The 21784-nt window shown below is 34.4% G+C and overlaps 1 protein-coding gene across 1 annotated transcript; it reads right to left on the bottom strand.

The window, feature by feature from the left end:
- Positions 1-8665: 8665 nt before the first annotated feature.
- Positions 8666-20968, bottom strand: LOC131634585 (uncharacterized). The gene is made up of 20 exons (XM_058905250.1): positions 20670-20968; positions 20513-20582; positions 19421-19463; positions 19020-19097; positions 18806-18890; positions 18617-18699; positions 17698-17755; positions 17368-17478; positions 16625-16682; positions 16344-16440; positions 15362-15397; positions 14983-15119; positions 14744-14814; positions 14602-14655; positions 13102-13244; positions 11937-12077; positions 10974-11213; positions 10747-10806; positions 9421-9666; positions 8666-9342 (listed from the first exon to the last, which is right to left on the bottom strand). The coding sequence occupies exons 1-20, from the start codon at positions 20836-20838 to the stop codon at positions 9199-9201; spliced, it is 2124 nt and encodes a 707-aa protein (XP_058761233.1). The 5' UTR covers positions 20839-20968; the 3' UTR covers positions 8666-9198.
- Between the last annotated feature and the right edge of the window lie 816 nt (positions 20969-21784).

Raw genomic sequence — 21784 nt, forward strand, 5'->3', positions numbered from 1 at the left:
TCTCACCTTCAGATCCTCAGCACAATCGATGACTCTGAAGATTCTCTCGATCTCCTTAAGCCACTTCTGAGCACTTTCAGGATCATGCGTGCCCTTGAACAATGGAGGATTGTTCCTCTGAAAACTGTTCAGCTGCCTGTCAGCGCCAATCGCAGCTCCACTGGCATTTCCTCCCAACACACCAGCAATCATGCCCAGAGCCTCAGCGATAGCATCATCGTTTCTTCCTCCTCTTCCAGCCATTGTTCTGCTTAAATCACAACCAATTTAATCAGAACAGAAGTATCGACAGTTAACTCTTACTAGTCGCATACACAGGAAAACAAAACTGACACTAAGACTCTGGTCATAACGACCGACTATGCTCTGATACCACTATTGTAACACCCCTTACTAACCCCGCAGCAATTGAAAACAAATATTCAGAGTACATGAAATAAGGGTGCCACAATTCATAATAAATAAACATCATTCAGTCATGTCATGCATTCACTGAGGTAATCATCATAAATTAAAACGTTTCATGTTAACACAGCGGAATTTTATCAAAACGGACTAAGTTTAACATCTTTAAAAACTTATCCTTCAAAACCTCAAAACATAACTAGAGTCATAATCATAAACTCTAAACAATCGCGTCCCCAGTGTTACAACTATCAGAGCATGACACCTGACGCTACTAAAACACTGACTCATGAGCTAATCCTCACCGAGTCGAATAGCCGCTATCCTCAATCTGAAAATGACAACATGTAAGGGTGAGTCTCGTCATAATTAACAAATGTTATAAGGTTATAAAGCAATAACACATCACAGTTGCATCATTCACCCAATTGTTTCATAAACAGACATTCAAAACAAGTCAACAACAACCAACACATCATCAACGTTTACAACACTGGAATACATCCAATCATGTTATAAATTATGCATATGTATGGACTGACACTATGCATGTGGTACCAACATCATCAAATGGGAATAACCCATGACCGATTCAACATCATCAAGATACGGCCCTGCCAGCACAGATTCCACACAATGGGAATCATGCCCTTCACTGATCCAACACACCCTTATGGATACAGTATCATCAATGAACATGAATGAATGCAACATATACAACATACTTATACCATCATCATCATCATCATCATCATCAACATCATCATCATCATTCAAGTATGTTCATATATATTAACATCATTCAATCACAATTCCATCATCATCATATATAAAAACATACATGTGTTTACACCAATCATCATCAATAAGAATTAACACACATGTATTCTCATCATTCTAAAACCAATCAATCATCATCACATAGATTATTCTATAAGGTTCGTTTAGCTCGAAACGGCACATCAAACGGACCAACAGTTAAAAAGTTATGCATAGTTAAACTTTTTAAAATGTCCCAAACATCAACAGCACGCGGCGCCAGCTTGGTTCGCGGCGCGAACTGAGCGTCCCAAGAATCCTTAGCTCTCTGCCAAGCTGTTCGCGGCGCAAACATATGCACGCGGCGCGAAACGAGAAAAAGTTACGCCTTCGCGGCGCCAACACGGGTACGCGGCGCGACCTGTGCGTATCACAACTTCCTGGCATTCTGCCCACCTGTTCGCGGCGCACCCTATGAACGCGGCGCGAACCGGTAATTTCAGAAACCCCAACCTGCAGAAAACAACATTCTACCCATTCCACACTCACCCAATTCATACCAGTACGAACCTAGGGAAATGGAATGCATAAACAACACAAAATACACCTCATAATACATCAATTACACATCAATTGAGAGCATAAAAACGCAGACATCATGGATTCAAACATAGGAATCAAACATCATACAATTTGACTCAATCCCTAAACCTATCATATGACTCAATTGACCCGATTTCTACATCTATTCAGTATTATCAACCCCTAACCCGATAATAGATGATAATCAGATAAGTCCCCCCTTACCTTAGCCGAATTCTTGAACTCTTCCCCATCCTCTGCTTCTGCACTTTCACGTTCTTCCTCTCTTCTCCTCTTCTGCTCTTTTCACGTTCTTTCTCTAGTTTCCTCCTTTTCCTTCTTTTATGAAAAATAATATAATTTATTAAAAAGGCCTTGTGACTAACACCCCTCCTTTTACTAACACTACCTCGGCCCAACTCTATTATTTTCCATAATTTTTAGAGAAATGTCAAATAATTCCAATAAAATAATTTAAATCCCAATTAAATTAAATTAAGGAAATTATGGATGTTACACTGACAGTTTTCCAAGACTTCGAAAATTCATAACTAGAGTTCTGGACGTGCGATTCGAATTCCGTTTGAAGCCCTAGGAAGCTAACAGAATGAAATTTGTTTTAAAATGGTTGCAGTACTTGGAATGGGTTTATTTGTCACGTGGTGGTGTTTGATGAGTGGTGTTGTTGTTGTTGATCTTGTCCTTAGTACTAGGTAAAAGTGGAAAAGGAAAAATAAATTCAATAGAGATTGGAACTAAGTTTATGATGGCAAGGTATCGACTTGTGTCAGAGAATACTTGGAGAGTTCCTATCACCAACGAGATATGGGGATGGTATTACCAAGATTACAATTGGAATGAGATACAATGTAAATATATATGGATCATCAATGTTGTAAGATTTAAGGAAAAACTAGGGATTTATGAATGTTGTTGAAGTCTTCTACATGGATAAAGACTTCGATTGGAACGATACGAATTGTAATGTGGTTGATAAATCATCATTTTTAGTTGGAGGATGGTTAACATTTGCATGATACTAAGTGAGTATGAAATAGACTATGTTATAGGTTTGAGTGATGATGCCTCTTAGACATGATCGACTAAGAAGGAATCTATGGAAGCATTTGTAAACCTCATTGGAGATTAATGGATTATGGTGTTTTAGGAAACTTGAGTATAATTGCTAAAGGAACACTATTATAGTTTGGTAACGATGGTTTATACTCCATCATGGTTGTCGGTTATCTATTGACAAATTGAGGAACTGATCACCCTTAATCTCTTATTGATAGTAGGCGGAATCGTGTTGGATGGGATATACTTATATTTCTAGCTTGATAGGTTAGAAAGTGATTGATGTTTTATCGTGAGGTTGATCATTCACCATTTCATGTGAATCTAAGAAGAAAGTGGCTATGAAAGAGTTGGAACTTATTGAATAGTTTGGAGGCTTGAGTTGTATGTAAGCTAACGTCGCAGAGTAGACGATTGGGAATATCAAAGGTGAACAATGGTTTTCTGGTGGATAGTAAAGAAAGCCAGAAGCTAGATGTGAAACTAGTAGATTTAGTGGTTAACGGAAATCAAATGAGGACATTGAATTGAGGACATTGATAACTTAGGTTTTGATGAGGAATTCATGAAATTGATGTATGTTACTAATGATTCTTGTTGATATGTGTTGTCTTTGTATTTGCATAATGACGGGAGATGATAGTAATTTAGGTTCCCATAGTTGTAAGTTCTTGGATTCTCATTATGTGGTTTAATGGGTTTTATAGATTGAGGAAATTTTGATGTATTTTATATGTAAATTGGTGCAATTGATGGTGTAACTCGATTTCAATTGATGGATAAAGTTTGTGCATAATTGATAGACTAAAGGATACTATTTTGTTGTCAAATTGGTGTTTTTGGGGTTTTGACAAATTGGAATTCGTAATGCAAAAATTGCAGGTTTTTGGCCTCTGCAATAGCTATAATCGGGTACGCTCCTCGACGTACCCTGTTACACAGTGTTTTTTTGGAATCTGGAATGAAAATGTGAGGTGGTAACCAGGTACGCTCCTGGCGTTACCTTGTTACCACTGCTGCTGACAGATTTTTATAAAACTTGTAAAATTCATAACTTTTGACTCGGGTGTCCGTTTCATGCACCGTTTGGACCATTGCGAAGCTAAAATCATTTTATGTTTTATAAAAGTAAATTGGAAACCAGTAGATAATTATTTGATATAAATTATGCTTTTTTATGCGTATCTTGTGTAATATGAGATGGTAATAACATTGTATGATTGATGCAATTGTTTTGCATGATGTGTTGTATGATGAGTATGATGGATTGGTGATGTTATGATGATATGTGTAATATGAAGCCTGTGATGGGGTATGAATAACATGATTAATTGATGTTGTTATGACAATGAAGTGATGGCCTATATTGGCATTTGCGGAAGACTTATTCCTTTTGATTGCATAATTGTTGTTGTTGTTGTGTTGCATATTGTGTCGCATATATTGCATGCACAATGACTTGGATTGGCAAACAACGATGGCCTACATTGGAAAATAACGATGTCCTAAATTGAAAAACTAATATGGCCTCAATTCCATTGTGTGGATTGAGTGCAAATTGTGATGAAGGTATATGCCTTGTTGATGCCTCTATTTATTGTAAATTTTGTGATGAGGGTGTATGCCCTATTGGTACCACATGTATTTGCATAGCCATTGGTATAGTTGCATTTTACATGATGGTGAGTGATGATGAGTTGATTGGTGATGAATTCTTGTATAAATGATGATGTGGTGATGAGTGATGCAATGTGGAATAATTATATACTACTTGTTGATAAATGATGTTGGCGTTTTGTGAAGTGATGAATTTTGTATGATTATATTCTCATATACTTGTTATCGTATGCAACAACGGTGTCTGGTCACTGTTACAGAGGGTTAGAAACTCCTTTTTAATGGATTGGTCGTTCATTTTACACTTGAAACATGACCTACATTATCGCTAAACCATATTTCTTACACTACTCAATCATTTCTACACCTAAAAATTGAATTCAATCTCTATTACAAAAACTCTAAAATAACTCGAAACGTCGAAAACTTACCAATTAAATGGAGTTTGGAACTTGTTTGAATGTGTTGGTAGTTGATCTTGACGTTACCAGCCGAACTCGAGAGAAAGAAAACAACTTGTTTGAAAGTTTGATTTTTGAGTTGAGAAAAGTGAGAGTTTAGTAATGAAAAAGTGAAGAATGAGAGAGGAAGAGTCTGGCGCAAATATAACATCGAATGCTTTCGTAGATGCATCTACGGAAGCTTCCGTATGTACATCTACACAACAAAACAACGCTAAACAAAAAAAAAGATGCTTCCGGAGGTACATCTACGAAAGCAGAAAAGCATTTTAGGCAACTCGCATGGGGTGTGAGATATACAAGGGGAGGGTGAGATATTCTTTTAAACAAACAAACAAAACTAAATTTATTGAACAAGTTACACTTTATTTTTTAGAAATCTACATGTCACCCTCTTTTTTATACTTGCCACCCCCCCCCCCCCTCCCCAATTTGCGATATTCCCAAAATACCCCTGATACTATTAACTTAAAATTTTTAACATTTTAAAAAAAATTATTGTTGGGAAAAATTAGCCAAAAGTAAATTTACGATACCCTTTAGCAAATTTCCGGTACCCTTATTTGTGCGATACCGGAAATTATTTGATTTTAACAAATTTTTGGTATCTATTTACCAGAAATTCCAAATTTCTGGTGCGATTTACCGGGGATTTTAAATTTATGGTACTTTTACGAAACTCATTACCCCATACCGAAAATTTCCCAAATTTCCAGTGTGTACCAGAAATTTCTTTAAACCTGACATTTTCGGTATGGCAGATGAAGTTTTATATCTTTGCGGTCGAGAACCGACAACTTCAGCTTCTTCTACAAATTCTTGTAGTGATCTTATACAGTACTTTGTGACAGATATGGTATGTTTACCTTACTTCATACACAATTTTTTTTGCTTTTATAAATTAATGCAGTTATGTAATTGTACATTTTTGTGATTGTCAGATTTTTGAATCACGAGATAAGATTCTAGAATGGGCACGTGCTATTGAAAGAAATCATGGTGTTGCTGTTGTTACAATCCGATCTGATTCTGCTAATGGAATGCGAGGGCGAAGGATAAATTGATTATGGATTGTGACCGAGGAGAAAATTACAAAAAGAAAAATGAAGTTGCGGCCCCTTCTGATGGCAATTCTACTATGAGGCTTAGATACCCATTTAGGCTGAGATATGCTCCAGTGGTATTGGTTGGAAGGTGGTGGTTAAATGTGGGATGTATAACCATAGAATAGATAAGGATATGTTAGGTCATGACATCTTGGAGCGTCTAAAAGATGGTGAAAGAAAGTTTGTGAATGACATGACGAAGTACAATATGGCACCAAGGTACATCGCGTCTGCTTTGAAAGGCAAAGACCTAGAAAATCTCACAAGTATTACCTAGATATACCGAGCTAGAGCAATATACATACTGGGAAAGAGAGGTGCAGTGACAGAAATGAAAATGTTATTGAGCCTTATTCACATAGAGAAATACATGTATTGGTCCAAAAATAAGGAGAATTCAGATATTATGGTTGATATCTTCTAGACACACCCTGACTCGATCAAGTTGTTGAATATGTTTCCTTCGGTGTTGATTTTTTATTGCATGTACAAGACAAACAGACCAGAATATTAATATTAATTTCTCCCATCTTAAAAATATGTAGAGTGGTCTAGTTTATGAATGAGTTTTTTAATCGTGTAGGTACCGGCTACCACTGCTTGAGATTGCTAGTGTTACATCAACAAAATTGATGTTTTTAATTACTTTTGCATATTTGGAACACGAAAGGGAGGAGAACTTCACATGAGCACTAGAGAGGCTCAAGGAGTTGTTCTATTTTGAAAAGTTTCTAACATATGTCATGGTGACGGACCGGTAACTTGCATTAATGAATGCCATTGATTTTGTGTATCCAAATGTGTTTCATTTGTTGTGTACGTTTCATATCTCAAAAAATGTTAGCATCAAATATAAAGAGTATGTAAAATCAAAAAGACAAGAACATGTCATGGATCAATGGAACAACATGATGTCTTCAAATATAGAAGACGAATTTGATGTACATCTCAACCACTTCGAGAATGTATGTGGTGATATTTCATCATTTTCCAAGTATGTGAAAGAAACATGGTTAACACCATATAAGGAAAGATTTGTTGTTGCATGGACTAACAGACTCACTCATTTAGGGAACACAACAGCAAACAGGTACATTCTAAAAGAACATATGTTTATATTTTCTATTTGTGAGTTGTTTATTTAATGTGTCTATGATTTCTAGGGTGGAGTTTGCACATTGGAGACTGAAGAACATGTTGACGACAAGTCGTGGTGATTTATGTGCAAGCTAGGAGGCTGTGAACACAATGTTGAAGTTGCAGATAGGTTCCATAAGAGTGTCATTTCAAAAAAGTATTGTCAACATTGCGCATCGTTATAATACTCCATTCTATTATAAATTGCACAACTTTGTTTCAAGACAGTCTATACAAATCATTGGAAAGGAACTAGAAAGAGTCAAATTTGTTGGTGCGAGCAAGCACAAGTGTGGTTGTTACATTAAAACAACACATGGGTTACCGTGTGCGTGTCAGCTCGCCGGCTACCAGATTCTAGGCATACTTATACCTTTGGAATTTATTCATGTGTTTTAGACAAAATTGAAAATTTCATAATATAAGGTGAGTCCGACGAGAGCAAGTGGGATTTAGTAGAGGAGTGCGAAGAGTTGAAGCGACAATTCAGTACTATGGATATTGTGGGTCAAAGGGTAAGAAGTTAAGAAGAGTGGAAAAGGGGAAGAAAGTGATGTGCATCGTGATCCATGTCAGTGAGAATATGGTGATGCTTCGCAGGGGAGTCAGACTACAAAGAGATCATGCACACAACCAAGTGGGAGTCAATCGTCAACCATGCCGATTGGTAAGCAACCTTCTATCAATTCTACAAAAGCCAAGTGCTTGCCCCAGTTTACTGTTTTCTATCATCCATACATCGATGACATTGTTGATGTTGAACTGGATGGAAATTGTGATTTCTGTTGTATTTCATCTGCATTAGGATGGGGGAAGATACATGTTATGATGTTCGAAGATAGCTAGATACTCAAATCCAGAAACACGCATATTTGTTTTCCAAGTTGTTATATGACATTGTCTCTGATGTTAGTAATTCATTACTCGTAAAACACTTGGGTCTTCAGGGTAAGGAGAAATGGATGACGATTCCCGATATGAGTTATCCTATGGCTAACGATCACTGCTGTTGGTTTTGTCAATCGTAATCATTGGGTTCAGATAAAGTTAAGATTCAATTATCCACTACCTCTCGTCACTGATCGTTGGAGGAATAATTATTCTAATAATGCAAAAGTATGGAAATCAGCATATGTGGGTCGATTCAGACACTGAGAAGAATTGGCTGGAAAGTCAGACATTGGGAAGAATGTTTCTAAGGATGCAAAAACGGTTGTGATGTTGTAATGATAGATATGTATTAAGACGGTTCATTATTTTACCGACATTTATTCTATGTTATTCAAATTTTTTTTTAAAAAAAAGGAAAAATACTGAAAATTTTATACACTAAATTCATACCGAAAATTTGAAATATCCGGTAAAATTTTCGGTACCGAATATTTCAAATTTCCGATATTAATATTAACTAGTGATACGTATCGGATATTTCAAATATCCGGTACCGAAAATTTTATATTTCCGGTATGGATCATCATGCGCAGTAAATTGATAAATCCAATCAACTATCCAATATATTTCTAAAATTTCCGGTACAAAACTGAAAATTTAATAAAATCCGATATCTTACAGGGGTAATATGGTAAAAAAAACTTATCCCTTAGAGGATGGCAAGTATAAAAAAAAGGAGTGGCACGTAGATTCTTCCTTTATTTTCCAAGATCTTATTTATTCTGCATTTTTACTAAACCTAAAACTTATCCTTTAAAAATGATAATATCTAAAATCAAATTTTGAAACGCTCACTGCACTGCATGTGTCTAAATCAATATCATTAGCAAGCAAAAACTTTATGAAAGAACTTCCAGTAAACTTTTTAGATAATTGAGGTTAAAGAAGCCAATAACGTGACTTTGGAACAGTCAAACGTGATCTCATTTTTATACACAGTTTAAAATAAATGTTTCTATCTTGGAATATTTTGCTTGATATAAGGTCCTATTCACTTGTTGACATGGTTCCAATCTTGCATCATATTATAAGCCTTCACCTTTAGAACGTGTAACAGTATGTCATGAAAAGCTCCTTTTCTTTAAGGAGAAACCAAATTGAAACTAATCAGATTCGGAGTCTGAAAGTGGCATCTGAAAAGCATTGGGCGGTTCCGAATCTGTCATGCTTGGGGGCACATTTTTACTAGACCGTCTCCGGACCCGATCAGTCGGTCTTGATTTTCTTTCATCACGGGAGGGCGGTTCCTGTCATAGCAAAAATGTAAAATTATTTCCTCAAATATGAAAATATGCAAGACAAGCACACTGAGAAAATACGGTTACCGTGGAACTAGGTTGTGTTGACTGAGATGGATGAGCTTGTTGGCTTCTTCTTAGCCAGATGGTGCCCAGAGAAATTAAGGCTGCCAAAAGCAGGAAAGGACCGATTCTCGGATCATCAAGGTACACAGAAAGCCCACCAACAACACCAAGAATACGCTGTATAATATTTTTTATTGGAATCTGTTGTGCGGTTTTAGACCAAATAGGTTCTGTGTCATCTGGAACAAGCTTAGGAGTTCTTAGTGTCTGCAAAGAGAATAAGGTATTGGCATGGTAAGAAAATGATATAGTAGTTATTCAATCAAAATTCAAAAACTATTTCTTAATTTGAAGCATCAAATTGTGCTTTATAAAGGTAATAATAATAACAATAATAACAATGGAAATTAGGAGTAATTTACGAAAAGTATTAGTAAACAAAATCTTACTCACACACTGACCCTAGGGAGGTAGAGGAGCAACAACCTAGATTACTGTTTTAACACTGCATGTCGACCTAGTTTAAGGCTTTATGGTTTTGGAGAAAAGAAGTAAAAGAGAGAGAATATTATAGTTATGATGTTATGTTACTAAGCTTTCCTGTGGCTTCATTGCAAGAAAGAATTCCATATAAGTCAATGAAGTTCAAAGATAAAGTTCCACATGTTACAATTAGGACTCTAAAACTGCCAACATGGGAGATGGAGTTCTTATCACAGATTTAGCAGCATAAGAAGTCATAGGAGACGTGGCTAATGAAGTTTTTAGGAAACGCTTATATGCTCTTGCAAGTGTATCCTAACTTCAACTTCAGGAAAAGGTTGATTTTAAAGGGGAAGGTATTGTAATGAAGCTTCCATCTAGGGGTAAGTCAGCATAGCATGGCAATCACATTGAGATGAATTCAGTTAGAGAGGCTCCGAGAATCTAGAGGCCAGGATAACTAACATTCGGTTGAGGGATATGGAGAGCTGAAGGGCGTCTAAGAAAGAGAACAGAATTAGAAGGAAAGCAATGATTGATGATGAACCCTTTTATCTGATTTCTTTCTTCTTTCCCTACGAGCTTAGCTCATTCAATCCTATATTTTTCTTTTTTCAATGCAATTGTATTTGATCACTAGTCTTCCTATAACATACACTTGGAGTTGAATTACTAAATATCTTCTACAAATTGTGATTTGTGTGTCATTAGAGAAAAATCAGGAACAAATTGTAATAATGACTAAGAAATATGGAAACTAATTCTAACAGATAATCTAGGATTCAATAAGATATTATATGATATTTTCATATGTTCTAATAAGACATAGCAACAAAACTTCATTATGAAATTTAAAAGACTTACAAAGAAAGGCAAATCTCTGGAGTCACCATCTTTTATAATATTTGCGAGCCACTGGGATATCTGCTTAAAAAAAGAAAATTTGAAAAATATTGAGAGTTGTGCATTACATCTTTGTGATAGTACACAAGTAATTGTTACAGCACACGGGTTATATCATAGGAAATATGATGAAAATACATGTATGAGTTACAAAAATTGTAAAACTACTCTACAGTAAAACGGCAAACCTCTGAGTCATCAGCTGTGCCCTTGTACCCAGCTACAAACTGGCCTGCCTGATCAGTATCATCGATTATATCTTGGACCAGTAATGATTTCCACTTAGAAAGTTCCTGTGTCCTCGTATCAACAGCACTATTATTCCTTAGGTAACGAATAACAAGCAACCGAGCAATATCCGTCATACCCTTCCGTTGTCCACAAGTGCCTTCGCTTGCCCCTTCACCAAGGTAAAATTTACAATAGTCCTGAATAATAAGTTCTGTTAATAGCCAAGCATAAATGTATATATTTTTTTCAACCTTACCAGAAGAACTTAACTTAAGCACTCATTCAAAGAATTAAATTAGCTTATATAGGAATTAGGCCTTCCAAATGCAGTTACTACCACAAGTACAACCACATATTTCCATTTACATTCAAGAAACAAACATTTAAATGCAATAGATTCAAATAAAAATTGAAAGCCAATGAAAACAGGCATCCAAGAGTTTAACTCAATGCTCTCTAAATACCTTCTATACTTTCCAAAATAAAAATATTAAACTATCTGGAGCAAAGAACCCAAAATGGATTTTTTTTTTAAAGTGTTACATTTTTTCCTTTTTTAAATGCACATTGAGTTGAAGTTTGAACATTCAAATTACATCATTTAATCTACAAGCTAGAAATTTAAAAGAGATATTTCTACACCCAACACGCTCTTCATATATCAACTACAGTTATCAACATAATTTGCTGTTGCAAATGCTTCTATTTCATTAATTAAAAAGAATGCATTCAATTTCATAGTACTGTTTCCTTGATTATCATGGGCCATTATCAACTACAAGATAGTATTACCATCATTAAAAGCATATTCATAATACATATTTATTAAATTCATTGACTAGAGCTTAGTATCAGCTTTGTGTAACACATTATGACAAAGAAAAAATGAATAAACCAAACCCATGAAAGAAAATAATAACCTTCTGCTTTTCACTGTCAAGCCAAGCAAATGTCAACCGTTTACTCTTCAACGCATCAACGACTGGAGCAAAGGATTGATTTTCAGATGATGCATCTACCTCACTTTGCTTAGACAATGTTTCTTGGACCCTGCAAATAGTCTATGGGCCTACATTACAACATCTGACAAATTTGACAAATACATGCTTATTTAAAATAAAAAATATATTTATCTTTACTACGTACAAACAAACAACGACAGAAATCTCAAAATCTTCCATAATATATTTGCCTGTAGTTTTTCATGTTTTCCTCTGCCTCTACTCTAGCAATTAGTTTATCTGCTACCGAATCTACCCTTGTTACTTCTTCGAAAATGGAAGCCATGTGTTTCTAAGAATGGCCTATGTACTTCTAGTGACAACCCATTAAATTTTTTTATGGCATATAGTTTCCATGGTTTCCCTCTATCTTTGACTATTGAAACATTGCTCATCTGATTTACAGTTCTTACAAGAAGACCTACAATTTTTCTACATGCCTGAACCACCTAATGCAAGACTACCATTTTTTCAGCATAGGTGTTACCTAAACTTTCTAATATTTTCATTACTAAGTTGTCCTTGCATGGTAGGTATCTCCACAAGGTATAAGGACTGAAAATGATAAATGAAAAACTGTGTATAAAAATATTATAGACAACTGCTTAAGATTATGCATCTATTTAGAAAACTAATCACTAGTGACAAAAAGGATGAGTAAGATGTAGTAGTTTTAAAATCCTTTGATGCATTTTGACCAACTAAAACTCCGAAACCGGAGCCTCAGACCTACTTTATTAGAAACTGGATAAAACTCAAATGCCCCATGTCACTTAACAACTATGAAGCACCGACACCTCTAAAATCAGGCGTGGCGGTGTCCGTGTCGATGATGGACATCTGCACTGACACTTGCAAGTACATTTAATTTATACATTTTTTCAAATTATTAACGGTGTTGCCGTGTCAGTGTCGGGGTCGTTTTAGGGGTTTCCGTGCTTAATAGCTTAACAATGATGCCAGTTGTTTGGTATTTCATGAGGAAGCCAAGTAAAGACAAATCATAATGTAAATGATGAATTAGCACCTACTTTGTGAAAAATATATCATGCAAGTTAGGTTTAAAACAATACAAAGTACATACTTCACGCAGTCTGTTCAACTCCATACTCGGCCTTCCCAATGCAATAGCACAATACCAAATAGTTGTATCATATCCAGCACGTGAGTAGCCACGGGGATCACAGCCTAGCTCCATAGATGTCTCGCTCCTTAATTGTGGTAGCTCTGTACAGAAAAAGGGGGAAACAAAAAAATGGGGCAGATTAATCAGGGCTCAGAAAATAACTTCAGCCCTTTAATCACAGAATAGTGGCCTAACTTATGCACTTAATGTCATAATGATAATAATAACTTGAAGAGATTACACCATGCAATATTAGGAGTGATAAGGTGGCTTAGTTGTTTGGAGAATGGGACATAGATGATTGATTGATAAGGAGGTCAATGATACAACTCTACCCACAAATAAAATAAGTAGCATCTACTATTCAAAAAATAAAACTTTACCATGAAATGCTACTTTACAAACTTAAAAGGACAACAGTATAAGATTGTGGATCTATTATTGATCAAATGAGTTCATTAATACAGATAATAAAGAGGGGACTTGCATATATACAGTGGATAAAAGTATTAAATTTGCTTTGCAGTTAGTTAAACAAGAATTTGATAATGAAATCAAAGACAGATATACTATGTCAACAGACTAGCACTCATATGCTAATAAAGATAATACTGTGATCCAGGATGCATTGAGATAAAATCAAAATTTTAGTCAAAAGTCACTTCCTACATAATTACAGTCTACTGCTACACTCAGCTGTTTACTTAAATTATTTTTTCGGATCAATTGGATAACAAAGGTTTCGGCAACCTAAAGATTAAGCATGTTTTTTTCAGGCAGGAATGAAGTATATTCTCCAAAAATATTTGGTTCTAACGCTGAAAGTAAATTCCATCTATTATAGCATTATATCTACTTTCAACTGTCCACTTTAAGATTTGTTGAAGTTGGTTCCCTGCTCTCTCTCCTAGCTAATTATATATATCCACCCTTTTTTTCAACTATCTCCGTTCCAATATACCATTTAAAGATTTTTGGTCGCATAGCATCACCGCTCGACCCACTTTTCTAAGGCTTTGTTTGCGAATTTGGAGGAGAGGGGAAGGGAGGGTGTTGGGGGAAGGGTTTGTAGAAAAAAATAGACAAACCTTTAACATTTTTTGAAATTGTGTTGTCGTATAGAATTATAAATGTTTATCATTACTATATTTTTAATTTTCAAAATATTATAACAAAATAAAATATATTTGAAGAATTTATGTAAAACCTCCAAAACCCTCCCTCCAATACAAATTTTGAGTTCCCCCAAACTACGAGAATTTTGTATTACAAATAAAAATAAATCCTCCAAAATCCTTCATTTTTTCCCACTCCATCCTTCCCTTTTTTCAAAGCCCTCCCCTCCCTTCCCCTCCAAACTCCCAAACAAAGCCCAGAGAAATATAGGTAAGGGCGTTTTTATTATTAAAATTTACAATCAAAACCACAGGAAAAATTAAACTGAAGATCTGTACCTACCTTGCTCTTTATTATTTTCCATCATACTCAAAAACAAAGAATCATTAACTGATCCTGCAGCACACAACACAGATAGTCAGTTTAAGGAAGAATAAAGTATATTCAATTGGATCAGTAGTAGAATGGCATAGAAGAAACATACCATGGTGCACAACAGGTTTGACCCCTGGGTCTTTCAAAAATACTATAGCAGGTGCAGATTCCACCCCAAATCTGACATTAAAGAAATTAAAACAAAATAAATCCAACAAATTATTAGATCAAACAGTGAATCGACAAGCATGTGAATATTTATTTAAAATATTCATGGCACCATCTCTATGGGAAATGTAACGCAGAACAATGTCCTCCTGTTAAGGTTTAGTGAAAATTGCAACTTACGCCCCCATCCAATAGGATGATTCTTCTTCCCGCCAGAGAATGAACGCAAATGAAGCATAAGCCCAATAGTCTTTAGCTACTTGTCGTATAAATGGAGAAGCACGCTCCCCGGTTTTTGAGAATAATATTACTTTTACCTATAAGCATGGTTCAAAAATACTCAACCCTGGATAAAATTGATAAATTCAAATACAGATCTACTGAATCAAAGAGCATGTAAAATCGTAAAAGCCCTTCACAAAATATTTTCTATAACCAGGAGAGTAAATAAGGTGATACCTAGCAGAATTATAAAAGCAACATTTATATTAAGAAAACTAGGGGAATGAAAATAAAGAAATCAATTTACCGAAATGATAAAAGAGCAAATTAATTGTACCTTATGATGACTAACTTTTCCTAAAAAATTTGGCACCTGAAATTTTATAAGTAGAGTTTCACAAACAGTTCAATTAGTGATCTTAAGAATTTGATCAAGCAACCTTTACTATAATAGAAATCAAACAATTAGAAATGGCCACATGCTATTTAACTCAAATAGACATCAAACATCATATTTATATAACATCAGCTCGTACATCCTTATTGTGTTTCTAATTCAAAAGATTGAAATAAAAAAACTACATCAATCTTTTGTTTTCTTCTAAAAAAAATTCCATATGTACATTATAAGTATAAGCAGGCGATACAACATGGAAATTTTGTTCAACCCTTAGAATTGAGATTATATCATATGGTATATGAAAATATTAGAAAAGCCATCCAAGTCCTTTCTAAAATGTTTACAACAAGAAACCTAAATCTTCTTGACACCAATCAAATCCTACAATTGTGTGTTTGATTGATCATCTTATTGTGTTTAGAAAAGTTATTAATCATGATTTTGCAAAGAACTTGGCCTAAGAGCTAATTTTGTATAATAATTAATACAGAATTTGTTGTTGCCAAGTGATGGCACACTTCAGCTAACAAAAACAAAAAATTCAACTTCTTATACTTTAAGAACTCAGAATTTTGGCAAAGTGTATAAACCAAAACATTCCGTTTATTTTCTCTGCATTCAAAAAATAAAATAGCGAAAAATGACCAAATTAAATTTTGAAAAAAGAAGCATGGGAATGAACCTAGGGAGGAAAACAGCAAAAAGCTTAACCAAGATAGTTTTTATCAAATATGATATGTTATATTAGCTTCTACCCATGAACACTGCTGAATGCAAATGTTCACTTGTACAAGAAATTTCCTTATTAACAAGAAATTTCCTTATTTCCTTATTAAAAATGAATGGTAGAGACAAAAAAGAGCATTGTCACACATACTCACAAAAAAGAGCATGATATTTTAGAGTTTAGACAACTTACCAATGATTCCTTCGTGTAGTAGTTAATTTGAGGAAAAGCCAATACAGTTGTTGCAAACCAATTTGTAACCTTATCAACCGTAAGCTCACCATCAAACCTAACACATATAAATCATGTATAGTAATTCTGCCCTATAGTATATGACTAATGCAAGTACATAATATAGTAATGGTAGATATCTAATATTTAAATGTGAATAACTCTCGGTAAGTTAAAAAGGATTTTCAAGTCATAATTGTATCGTCAACTCAAACCATTGTCTGTCTTATAATAAAACTTACCTTCTAAAACATTTTGCAGTACGGCATCCAGGAGGAATGGCAAAAAGAGATGGAATTCCTGGATAAATATTTTCAATATGTCAAGACAAGTAACTTATGTATTTGTAAATCAAGTAAACAGCTCAGAAATTTCTAAAACATCATCATGTCAAATAATGTATATCTAGCAACAGTGCTCAAATTAACATATCTTTCTTTGTCATAGATGGACCCCTGTTGGAGGATCTGGGGCACGTGTCCCTACCCACTAAAAAATCATTTCAATTACATCATATTTTGGTGTTAACACTCTGGTTTTCAGGGAAGGGGGCCTGGTAATCCAGAGTTTGGCCGGAAGGTAAGTAAAGTCTAGCCAAGAATTGTCTCACCCGGGATTCAAATTTAGGCTCTCCCGTGCGATTTGTCCTTAAGTGGAGAAAATTAACCACTTCAGTCCAATCAAGTGGTTATTTTTATTACTAATGTCTAATGCATACATGCAACACAAGCATATATAGAAACAAATAGTCAGCATTAACAGCACGTCTGCAACTAGTCTAATTTATGCAAAATAGAAACAATCTTTACAATGAACTTATAACAGTAAGTTCTGTGAAAAAAGTGATTCTTATATTGGGTTTAAGCCTTCGCGCTAGAATGTTTTATTTACAAATATAATGGGATTGTGAAACAAAACAGCAATTTAAAACTGGGCAATGGATGTTTTGACGAGGCAGAAAACAAAATTTTTACTCAGCACATACCATTTCTGAAAAAGGGTTTTCCCGTTGATCTTTTATCGGCAAAGTAAATAGAGACCTCCTTCTCACCAAGTTCCACCATACCAGTGTTTGCAAATGCATCCAACAAAGAAGCTAGAAACAGAGAAATTAATCAGAATTATCTTACCCTTAAACTGGTGTGGTGACTGATATGACAAAGTGCCTGGATGTCATTTAGATTGAGTCCTTATTATAAACTATAGAATAGAACATTCATAAATGCAACATTTTAATTCTGTTCATAAAAAGAAAACACTATTGCACAAGAAAAAATGTAGTACCCAACAAGGAGTTTGTGATCAAATTGCATACCTATTTTATTCCAAGACTTTGAGAACTTAACACAACGATTGCTCCCAGATGAATACAACTACATACATGTATGATAGTTCAGAAACATTCTCAGATTTACAAATGTGAAAAAACATAATTAATAGTTTTTGAATCCTTAGACAACATGATTGAAAACAAATCACTTACCAAAGAGTAACATTCTCAGATATTGACATTTCTTTTATTGAAAAAATATTGACATTATACAAATAAACAAATGTACTCGGTGAATAAACAAATTTGTTATAACTTACAAGTGGTGGGCAAGCCTAACCCTCAAGAGCTAGTCTTTGAGATTTAGTTATACTTAGTCTAAATCCTATGATACTATCAGAGTTTATCCTAGATAAGGTGTCCGGCCACCCTGATGATGTGCCATCCATACATGACCAATCTAGCAAATTTCACACACTAGATGCCTAGTCCCAAACTAAAGGGGTGTGTTGGGATCCCACATCGATTAAATATGAGTAAAACAATGGTTATAAGTGATGGACGGCCTTCACCCCTGTTAAGAGTCTCACATCAGACAATATATGGTCTGAACATATTTTATAAGTGGGGGAAATCCTCACCTTATAAGTTTGTTTTGTAAGGTTGAGATAGGCTCAACCACAAATATAAGATGTTATCAGAGTCTACCCAACACCTTACAAGCCGGTTTTGTAAAGGTTGTATTAAGCTCAACCACAATTCTAAGATGGTATAAATGGGGGCAATCCTCACCTTGCAACGATTTTGTAGATATGAATTAGGTCCGGTCACAATTCTAAGAACAACCCCTGAACTAGCTTTTGGAATTTAGTTAGGCCTAACCCGAATTCAAAGACAATCAGCACAATTTCACAAATGGAGATTGTAAGTTACAATATATCAGCATATTCTACACAGTGCGTACCTGAATTAACCATAGCTTTGAATCTGGAAATATAGACTTGAAATCACTTGCAGAAATGACTTTAGTAGAATGATCAATAGACTCTGAGAGGTAAAAAATGATGTATGCATCAAAATATTTCCATGCCATATCCTCAAAAAATATTCAACAAACAATTCCTGTCATTTATGATGAATGGCTTGGACTAACCAGAGAAAGGGGCATTTAGTAAAGGGAAGTCCAATTGTGAAATACTTTTCCCAGCATAACGCTTGTTGGCATCCTCAATGATATGCTAACATAAAAGCCATATCAATTAGTTGAAAAACATTGGAGACAAAAATATATCAGGGACAAGAGACATCCTTGGAACAAATTGTATAAAACAGACATGAATTATAAAAAATGCAAAAAAATTACTCACATGTTGTTCATCAATGCCAAATAAGTCATAGTCTCTTTTCCATAAAGGGTTAGTGAGCAATTCATAGGCATGTCGAATCTGAAAGCTTTCAGAACAAATTAAGTACATAAAACCATAGTAATCCACAATACCCATGTCATATGGTAGGAAAAAGACAATACCAAATTACAATTAAAATACTAGTACATCCCCCGGAGCTATTCCACCCCTTAAAGTTTTGGATTATAGCATCCAAAACAATTTCATCATTTAATAATAAGAATCCTGATGATAGAGTGCTTGCACCATATTTAATAATCCCCCTTTACACACCAATTATGTATTAAAGACTTCTTTCTTTGAAGAGGTACATTATACAACAATTCAAACGATAGACAACATAGGTAAAAAATGACACTAACCTTTAAAAACTCATGAACATCCAATACTTCCACATCAGAATTCCTGAAAGACCGTGAAACTAGTCTCATAAGATTATTAACAAGAATGCCGATAAAAGTGTCATAAATAGCCACAACTTTTTTTCATATTTAAAACAAACTATTACAGGACAAGTTCAACAAACTATATGATAAACAAAATCATTATTCTTTATTTGAAGTATTATGCTAAAGGAATATTTATGCCCTCGTGTTACAACCATCAAACTTCATTACATGTTATAAAAACCCTCACTAAAAGAAAATCCTAAGACTTAGAATAAATGTATAATATAGATAAGAAAGCTACAGTACCCATGCTAAGTAGAGTGCGCACTAAGTAGTACCCATTACATAGCCACTACTCATCCACAAAAGCATAGACCTAACCAGAAACAAAAACATCTAACTACAATCAATCCCCTTGTCCTACACCCTATTATATATTGCTTAAAACTAATTGTACACAGAGTAGTCAATAGCGGCGCTATCCCGCTATAGTGGTGCGGAGGGGAGACCAGCCGCAATGGGAAGAGGCTTACGGTGCAGAACATTATAGCGGCCACTATGTTTTAAGGGTAATTTTGGGTTTTTCAATCATATTTGAGTTGAGACTCAACCCTAACCTTCCTTCGCCAACATTTCTGCACTTCTCAGTTTGTTCCAGAGAAAAATCACAAGTTCCTCCCTCACCCTCCTTTGCACTTCGTCCTTCCCTTTTTGTATGTTTATAATTATTATTCATGTAATTTGTCTAAAAAAATATCAAATAGCAGTCATCCCACTATACGCTATCCTGCTATCCCATTTTTGCGGTCAGCTACTCCACGCCGCTATCCAGGAGCGACTGCTCTGATTATACGGTTGGTTTGGAGTTGGAAAATTGCAAATGTAGGTTTGAACTTATTGAGATCTCACGTTGACTAGGTCTCTTGGAGATCATTAGAGGACTACTACAAGGGTATTACAAGACACGGCTTTAATTCGAAGTTTCAGTGCTATCTCATTTGTCAAGTGCAAAAACCGATAATTCAGTGACCAAATTCAAATAGACATTATTTAAAGCTCAAATACCATTTAGATTCAAGATTGTTGTAAGCCTCCTTCACCGTGTCGATGGAACTATACCTATCAATTTGCAGAACTGAAATCACAAAAAAAAACAGAAATTCAAAAAAATAAACAACAATTAACAAAAATTAAATACAAAGGAGAATAAAAAGGGAGTAACCGTCATAATGAGAAGGAGGAAAGGCATTGGGGATAACAAAGAGCTGGTAGAACATGGCTGCGGCGAAGAGAATAACAGGGAGTGCATAGGCTTTGATAGTGGAAACCATTGACGACGAGGGAGGAGGAGGAGGAGGAGGAGGAGGATGATTCGTCGGAACCCTAGGCATGGTATTGGGATTCAGATGTAAGGGATCGTGTGAAATACGTAAACTCGGTGAATGGGATTCACTACTAGTGGCTATATCTAAGTAGCAGTGTCTGTATACTCCTCTTTTGAATTTCTGACAAAATTCACGGTAACAAGGGCATTTCTTTAAGGTTTTGTTTAAATAATTTTTATTATGTTACGTATATATATATATTTATTAAAACAAATACAAAAAGTTTCTAAAAATATTAATTTCAAATTACAAATTAATTTAAATGGTTTTTTATGAGGTTAAAGGTAGTGCACTGACAGTGTAAAAAAGTTTTACACTGTCATCCAATAGAAACAAATCGTTTTGCCGTATCATATAAGTTTTTTTAAAATTACCGTCTGACTTGTCCTGATTCATGGTCGTGATTGGTTGACAGTGTAAAACTTTTTTACACTGTCAGTGCATCACCCATTTTCTCGTTTTTTATTCAATATTATTTTAAGTATTTTATAATTCTATTATAATTTTTTTATGCCAAGATTTTTAAAAAATATATAGTTAATTTAAAAATTATTTTGAAATATATCTTTTTGAAAGATTATGTGATTCTAACTATATTTTAATTTTCAATAATATTATGTTATGACTGTTAAAATTAGTCTTTTTAATTTATAAAAAATAATTCTAAATATCTTTTATTATTTTAAATAAAATTATAAAAATCATTTTTAAATTTATTTTTCTAAAGGAAAAACATAAATTTGTTTTAGAATAAATCATTTTTTATCTAGTATACTTTTATTATAACTATGATTCTCTCCTATTTTTTTTATAAGATATTTTTTATTTTTATATATTTATTGAGTCACTAATATATCGAAAATATATATAGATTAGATAGATATATTAATTATTTAATTAATCTAAAAATAAATAATTTTTATATAAAAAAATATGAGGTAGTAATATTTTA

The sequence above is a fragment of the Vicia villosa genome, unplaced genomic scaffold (assembly GCF_029867415.1).
Source record: "Vicia villosa cultivar HV-30 ecotype Madison, WI unplaced genomic scaffold, Vvil1.0 ctg.001316F_1_1, whole genome shotgun sequence".
NCBI classification, from domain to species: Eukaryota; Viridiplantae; Streptophyta; class Magnoliopsida; order Fabales; family Fabaceae; genus Vicia; species Vicia villosa.